Source organism: Arachis ipaensis, chromosome B10 (assembly GCF_059453495.1).
Source record: "Arachis ipaensis isolate K30076 ecotype BB chromosome B10, ASM5945349v1, whole genome shotgun sequence".
Classification (NCBI taxonomy): Eukaryota; Viridiplantae; Streptophyta; class Magnoliopsida; order Fabales; family Fabaceae; genus Arachis; species Arachis ipaensis.
In genome coordinates this window covers 29277378-29285999 of record NC_142435.1, presented here as the reverse complement: position 1 = coordinate 29285999, position 8622 = coordinate 29277378, and the positions used below count along the sequence as shown (strand labels likewise).

At 35.9% G+C, this 8622-nt stretch overlaps 1 protein-coding gene across 1 annotated transcript; it reads left to right on the top strand.

Annotated features, from left to right (window-relative positions):
- Positions 1–611: 611 nt before the first annotated feature.
- Positions 612–7112, top strand: LOC148579537 (uncharacterized). The gene is made up of 2 exons (XM_088490525.1): positions 612–1257; positions 7087–7112. Exons 1-2 carry the CDS (start codon positions 612–614, stop codon positions 7110–7112), a joined length of 672 nt encoding a protein of 223 aa, XP_088346651.1.
- The last annotated feature ends 1510 nt before the right edge of the window (positions 7113–8622 follow it).

Here is an 8622-nt window from a genome sequence, read left to right as displayed (position 1 = left end):
AGAGGTTGAGGGAGAGATAGGAGTTTATTTTGGTATTTTGGTATATTTTAGGGATACTTATGTATGTTCATATGTATATATATATATCCTCTGGCCAGCCTTAGCTTCGCAGGCTAAGTCAGGGGCTAGTTATGCTGTTTCCTTGACTTTCCTTTATTCTTTTGCTTAACTTTATCATGTTCCTATTAGGTTTCTTAGCACGCAAGTAATCCTTTCCTGAGCGTTGCGTTTTTTTTTGTTTTGCGATTTTGTTTTACCCATTTTCAAGGCTCCTAGTTAAGTATCTTTTCTATTATTATTATATATATATATATTACTATTTTTAGAGGTCGTAATACCTTACTATCTCAGTCTTATGACTTAAGCATAAGATTAAGTATGGTAGGGTGTTACATTATGGTATCAGAGCAGTTCGTTCCTATAGAGCCTGAGGGACGGACTGATTATGTCTCTGGGCATACTCTGGGTGTCTATACATGCTATTTAGGGTATCTAACTGATATATGAGGCATGAATGCTCCTGAGCATGCATTTGGGACTTTGAAATACTAAACTAGAGATATTGAGACTGATCACCATGATATCACTTGTTTGGTGTGAACAGGAACCAAATGGCATCTCGTGGGCGCAGTCGTGAGCGTAATCGGGATCAAGGACGGAGAGCTAATGAGGTAACCATACCAATAGATAGTGTGACCGATATCGTGACCGCAATGACGAGTGTTGCTGCTGCCATTGGTACTGTTGCTGCCGCGACCATCCGAGTAATGGATGGAATGGAACCACAAGCTGGAACTGGCAACAATGATGATAATGAATATGAAGGTGGACATAATGCTCCGAATACAGGGGTACCACTGAGTTATCTGGAGCAGGTTAATGTGGGTCAGGCAATGGGAGAAAGCTCAAGGAGGGCTGAGGTAGCAAGAAGTGATCATCGAGAACCCTTCACAAAGGAAAAGGGAAAGATTACACTGAGGAGCCAAACTTTCAAAAAGAATCGCTTGTTCGCTTCACATTCTCAGCACTGGAGCAATGACCGAAGGAACGATAACCGTCCGGATCCGAATGCTAAAGGGAAAACTAGTACTCAACTGGATGATTTAAGGTGCCCAAGGTGCAAGAAGTACCATCCAAACAGACCGTGCAGGACCGGGTTAGGCGTATGTTACAAGTACGAGAAGTCGGGGCATATAGCTCGAGACTGTCCACACAAGAAACGCCAGGATGCAGTCGAATCCAATCTTCAGACCCGAGGTAATCATAAGCTAGCAGTTGAGTTTTTAACTACCTTGCGTATCATTAATATATGTATGATCCATTTGTGAAGCACGACAAGTTTTGATGATCACAGAGTCCGAACCGATGGTTAGTCGAAGACTACTAGTTATTAAGATGGAGCGATACTTAACTAACTTAGATGAGTGACTAGGTTCTTAAAGGATGAGAGTCAGAATGATGCAGTAGAATCAGGGTGGTTAGACTTTTGAAGGTTAAGGATTAAGTGACGTAGTGGAAGCAGGTTGGACCATATCTAAGGAATCAGGAGTGTTGAGGGTTATGCGGAGTTATTGTTTGGAATTTAGTGACGGTGAAACTTTGAGGAAGAGGAGTAGAGCGAACACAACCTTTAGATGTTAATTATTCAGAGGTAAGTGGAGATGAAACCAAATCTCTATACGAGAGAGTTTCTAGACAATTCTTGAAGGTGTGTCAAAACTTTCATTCCAGAGAGAAAGCGAGTTTGTGATAGGCTTAGTACCGGAAACCGGATTAACTTCAATTGCACCACAAGTGAAGACATCATTATAACCGGTAGAATTTAGGATTGAGTGGAAGGGAGTACTAGAAGAGGGAATCACCTAACCAACTATTTCTTTGTGGGAAGCATCGGTTATGCTGGAGAAGAAGGAAGAGAACGGTAGGAAATCTTATGCAGAGAGAGTGTGCTAACGAACCTTCGCGACTCGATCTAATCCTTCTTTTGAAACCTACATTGACATTCGATCTGGAGCTCTTCCTAAATAGCTTGACTACCTTTCTAACTTTACTCCTTGTGCGCATGAATATTATTTCTTCCAGGATGAGTCTGAGCTTGTCTTGGTATAAGCGCGTAATCCTTGAATCTTGTATGCTCGCTATGACTAGAGTTGCCCCTATTCGCAAACCATGTTCTTCAGAATCAGCTGAGACTTCTTTGAGTCTGTACGCTCTGTTCTTCCTACCAAAGGTCTCTAATTTGAACTCTTTTCTTGAGATGCACCTAGGTTCCTCTCCTTGTGCATTCCATCATTTCGGTATAATCCTGATCAACCGTGTACAAAATTTCCTTTTTGACTCATTACGAACACCGTTTGTATTGCTCATTCATTTTTCGAGCTTAATGTCCTTTTGAAAATCAACTCGAGCCTATATTAGTATCACGTATAAAATATAGTTGTGACTGTGGAGATGTTGATTCCTTAAGAGCATGACTTTTGGATACGGAAGATGAAGCAGGTAAGCGTGCGCCGTCAAAAAGAGTTTTGGAGCTTTAAATTCTTGTCGACCACAAAGCCTATGATTAGTTTAATGCACTAGAAATACACCGGTTACATAGATACCCGAATATGAAGAGAGCTTTCAAACTCCAAGAGAAGGATTAACCCCAAATCCAGTAATTAGAATACCCGAACTTATTTAACAACTCAGAATTAGTGCGATACATTACCAGAGGGGTTTAGGATACGTGTAAATACAACATCGTGAAGTGGTAACAGATGCCCTGAGTAAGAAGTTTTTGGAGAAATGCTTGGATATAAATTTCGGAGAATGGAAGGCTAGATAAGTTGGAACTTTAAATTGGATATTAAGGGTATAGATAAAGGAGTCAAACTAAATCTATTGCAGTTTTAAAACATAGCAAAGACGAAATGCAGGAAGCGTGAGGGGACGATAAAGACCTACCGAGGATGTCGAAGTCTGGCAAACAAAAGGGAACGAAGAAAAGATTTATATGTTTAATGTCGAAATAGAGATCGTAAAGTCAAAGACTTGAGGAGTGCAATAACGGTGATAAGGGGCTACTAAGAGTACTGAAACCGGTTGAATCCAGAAGACACCAAGAGAGGGTTATGTGTTGAGGTCGGAAGTTGAAATAAGAAACTGTTGTTCGAAGCTTACAAGAGAAAATTTTCGAAGTTACCTTGAGATTTCTAAAACCTACCACGAATCAAAGAAGATATTTTGAGCAGACAGAAATGAAGAACGAGGTGGAAATTTATGTGATTACAAGTTTGACGTATGAGAAAGAAATGAAAGACCACCAGAAACTGTTTGAAATGCCACAACCGTCGAAGGTTCTACATTAAAGATAAAAGGGAATAGCCATTGATTTCATAATAGGTTACCGAAGACTAGGACAAAAGGTGATACTGTTAGGGAACTGTGGATCAAGCGACCAGGCCCGTTTTGCCCATCGGAGTAAACCACTTATTGGGGATATCAAAGAGACTATACATCAGGGAGAAGGTGAGACTTCACAGTATGCTAAACACCTTTGAATTAACCAAAAATTGGAATATCAAACGTCTTAGTTCCTAAATTTGACAGCCGAAACAACAGAGGAAGAGTTACACAAATCTAAGTTAGAATTCTCATTATGAAAGCCGACAAAAGAGTTAGGTGGATCTAAGAAGAAGACTTCTCAAGTAGGAAGGAAGGGGATACCTATTTCTGAAGATCACTTCAATGAACTAGAATCGGATGATCAATCAAAAACTAAAAAGCTAAATGCCTATCACATCGGACATGTGGCGTATAGGATCGCTTTACTACCACATTGTTCGAACCTGCATGACGTGTTTCACATATCGCAGCTTCGTAAATACAATTTTGATCCTAGTCATGCCCTAAAGCCGGAATTAGTTCAAGTGAGAGAAGATCTGACGTTTCCAATAACTCTCGTTAGAATTGATGATACCAGCATTAAGCGTTTACACGGGAAAGAGACTTCCTTAGTGAAAGTAGCTTGGTGTTGGGCTGGTATTGAAGAATATACCTAGGAGCTTGAGATAGAGATGCGGAAGGACTACCCACACCTCCATTTAGGTAACGCACTCTGAATTTTGAGGACAAAATTCCTAATTAGGTGGGTAGGATGTAAACCCCGCTAAAATCGGTATATAATTAGTCAATAAATTGAATTTTCAATAGGAAAATTAAATATGCAAAACTAATATCAAAATAGGATAGAGCTAGGCAAAACGAGAATTTTGATATCACTTTTGAAAAATTTGGTCCAAAATTGGGCCGAACGAGCCGAACCGGTTGAACCGGACCCGAACCGGGCCCGTGGGCCCAACCAACTCACTATATATAATGAGCTGAAGCTCATTTCATTTCCATTCGCATGCAGAACACGCTGGGCAGAGCCAAAATGGGGAAGAACATGTTGAAGATTCCAAAACCCTTGATTTCATTCAAATCCACATAACTTCTCGCTCCGAGCTCCGATTGACGATCCGTTTGCGGCCACGCGACTGCGGCGTTGAGCTCTACAAAGCTCATAACATTGTAAGGTAAGAAAGCCATGCTTTCTTCCTCAATTTTCTCATTTCCAGTTCTGAATTTATTGGGTTTTGGTGTTGAGATTTTGTATAATTTGGTGTTTTAGGTTTAATTTAGCTTGCGGAGCTTATTGAGCTCGAGTTGTTATGCGTGTGGGCACGGTAAGGACAACCTAAACCCTAGTCCAATCTTGTATTTATGATGAGAAATCTGAAATTGGAACATGTATATGTATTAGGTGTAGATTAAGTGGGTATATAAGCATTGGAATTGAATTGGGATTACTTGGAGGTTTGTTGATGACCAAGGCTTGTTTTGGGACTGTTTGATTGAGCTTGGAGGGGCTGTAATTTCGAGTTGTGAGGCTGCCTTGGGTGAACTAAGTAATCGGCCAAGGTATGGTTTAAGTTTCGCACGTTTAATATTTACGGTGTTGTGAAAACTTAGGTTAGAGGAACCATAGAATAAGTTGGACTGTTTGTTGTATTTAATGATTAGCCTTGTAATGTTGTTAGAATAGATTTGTTAGTGAATTTATATATTAGAATTATGAGGTGTGAAAGTTATTAATGGTGTGCTCTTATATTTATTTATGATGGATTAGAATTGGTGTTTGTTAATAAGGATGTAGAGTTGTGTTGTGGTGGTATTGTATATGCTGTAACTAATTATGTAATGATTGAAATTGCATGAGACCAAGTTTGGGCTAAACTTGGAAATATAAGGAACTAAACTGGAAAATTTGGGATCTTTTTGTTAAATATACAATTTATGGCAAATTTTTAAAATTAGGTTGTTAAATCTGTCCAGCAGCAGAAAAGATCAAACAGGGCAGCAACTTGTTTGTCTTTCTGCGACTTCTACGAGTTGAGTTTTGGAGCGAAACCAATTTTGTTATAAAATCTGATTAGCTTTCTTTATTTCTCTAAAATTTCAGAATTTTAAAAGTTGAGGATTGGGAGCTGTGAATTTTTGAATATTGGTGGTCAAAACTGAAAAGAAACAGATTTCAGCAAGCTATGCATCAACTTCCAATGCTTGTAACTCTTAGAATTAAATAGAAATTGAGTTGAAACTAAGACACACTTGTTTCTGGATGAGCTAGGGGTTCTCAAATCAAAATTTAGCTTAATTGGAGTTTTGTAATAAAAGTTATTCCAATTGAAAGGTACTAAGCTTGTTGGTTTTTAAAACATATTTTGTCTCATTTTTACTTAACTTCCAGGTAATGTAACTTTTTCATTAAAAATGGTATTGACTCAGAACAAATTGAGAAAGAAATCTGGATGAGTAAAGTTTAACTACATTTATTTTCAAAGTCATTGGATTTAACTTGGATTTTATATTGAATTTGGAATATCACATGCTGCTGCTGTTTTTCTGGTTTTATGCACTGCAGAGCAGTCACAGTTTTTTCTTTATTCCTGAGGCTAGAAAAATCAGAAAATTATGATATTTAATTTTTTAGAAAGCTTATTTCAATATGAACGCCTGGACATAAAGTTTGTGCAATTCCGAGTTCATTTGCTATATTAGAAACAGAAAAGAAAATAGAGTGTCGAGGATGTCTTAGTGATAGTCATGAGTTCGAGAAGTTAAAGTTCAATCCTCGTGTGATGTGATTGATTTAATGTTAGAGTTGGGTTGATTTTAAGATTATTCGATATTAAGAAGGATGAAAAGAGTTTGATAAAAAGTTTGGTCAGGACCCGGAAAGGGTAATCAAGATGAATTATAAAGGAATGACGATGAAAAATGTGAAAGGGAGGTTGTTAATAAAAAGAGTTAATATGCCATGGCTTGATGAATGATTAAAATGGCTTAGATTATGACTATGAAATGGCTTATGAATAATGCTATCTGAGATACGAGTTCCCTGGGTAAGAGCCGTGGCTCGCCATCACGTGTTTCAGGTTGAATCTCGATACTCTGTTGACCCTACGTCGTAAGGGTGACCGGGCACGTATAAATTCCCGGGTATGGATAGCCCCCATTGAGTGATTTTATGAAATATGAATATGAACTCTATGCATAGACTCTTGGGGATGTGCGACGGGGGACAGTCTAAGGTTTTCGGACTTGTCGGGTTGGCTAGATAACCGACAGATGGGCCCCATCAGCCATAGGACAGGCATGCATCATATGCATTTGTTTGTATTGATTGCTATGCATTTTCTGGGTATGCCTAATTGATATATATCACCTGCTATCTGTTATACTTGCTATTTGTACTATCTGCTCATTACTTGTGCGTGACCTTGTTTGGTTGCTTGTTTCTGTTGCATTGTGGATGATGGAGGGATGGAGGAAAAGGAGAAATGGTTTGGTGTTAGATTAGGATTGAAATTGAGTAAGTTAGGTAGATTTAGAATACCTACCCCTGTTATAGCTTCTGTTTAGTAATTAAGTTGGATAATTGTATAACGGAGTTCTAGGATTGCCTATGGCATTCTCAGGACCTTATTTATTATGCGCGTGGCACTTTTACCATGCTGAGAACCTCCGGTTCTCATTCCATATTGTATTATTGTTTTTCAGATGCAGGTCGAGAGGCTCCTCGCTAGGCGTCTGGATCCTGGGAAGCGAAGTAGTCCTTGGGTGTATTTTGGTTTTCTATTTGTATATATGTATATATGTATTTAGCTTACTCTCCAAGTAACTTATGTATGCCGCTCCTCTTAGAGGTTGAGGGAGAGATAGGAGTTTATTTTGGTATTTTGGTATATTTTAGGGATACCTATGTATGTTCATATGTATATATATATATATATCCTCTGGCCAGCCTTAGCTTCGCAGGCTAAGTCAGGGGCTAGTTATGCTGTTTCCTTGGGTTTCCTTTATTCTTTTGCTTAACTTTATCATGTTCCTATTAGGTTTCTTAGCACGCAAGTAATCCTTTCCTGAGCGTTGCGTTTTTTTTGTTTTGCGATTTTGTTTTACCCATTTTCAAGGCTCCTAGTTAAGTATCTTTTCTATTATTATTATATATATATATATATATTACTATTTTTAGAGGTCGTAATACCTTACTATCTCAGTTTTATGACTTAAGCATAAGATTAAGTATGGTAGGGTGTTACAACTAGTTTGACAAACCAAAATGTGTTACGAAATATTCTTTTATTACAATTAAAATAAAATATTTTCCTCTAAAATAAAAAATTCTCTCTCTCATTCTTCTTCTTTATCTTTCTCTTTTCTCTTTTGTTCTCTATCTCTTTCTGTCTTTTTGTTCTGCAAAAATAAAATTAATAAAATAATATAATTTAAATAAATTTATAAAATTATAAAAAATATATTAAATTTATAATAAAATATAACTAAAAAATAATCACATAATATTATTTCCATAAAAATATATATTATTATTTGCCTTTTTTTAATTTTTTATTTAATTTTAAATTTTTATCACATATCTTTCTAATTTATATCTTTACTTATCTTTTTTTAATTATTTATTAGATATAATTTAAAAAAAAATACTGATATTGTAATTAATAATTAGAATCAAGATTCAAATGTTTCAAAAATATTAATTTTTAATTAATTTTATAAATATCAATATAATTTTTTTATACTTAATATCTAATTATATTTTTATATATAGAGAGAAAAATATTATTTTTAAATAATATGTATAAAAATTAATTATTTTTATTTATATAATAGACTTAATATCTAACCAAATATAAAATATACACATTAAATTTTTTTAAATTTAAGATAATAAATACTAAAATTAATTATTAATAAAAAATTAAATTTTTTTACATAAAAATAATAATTAAAAAATTTATTATTTAATTTTTTTAATCTACAAAGATTATGTTCTTTTTTAGTTAACATGAACTTTTGTTTCTTATAATTTTTTTTGTAAAAATAGTTTTATTTCATAAATATTTTATACTATAATTTATAATATCAAAACAAAAACAACATAATTTTAAAAAATTTATATTGTTGCAATGTTTTTTTTTTTGGTTGTCCATGGTATCCCCCAACCCGACAGGCCAAGAACTAATCTGTCACAGATCGGAGCTCTGCATGCACAAGGTGGGATTCAAACCCCCGACA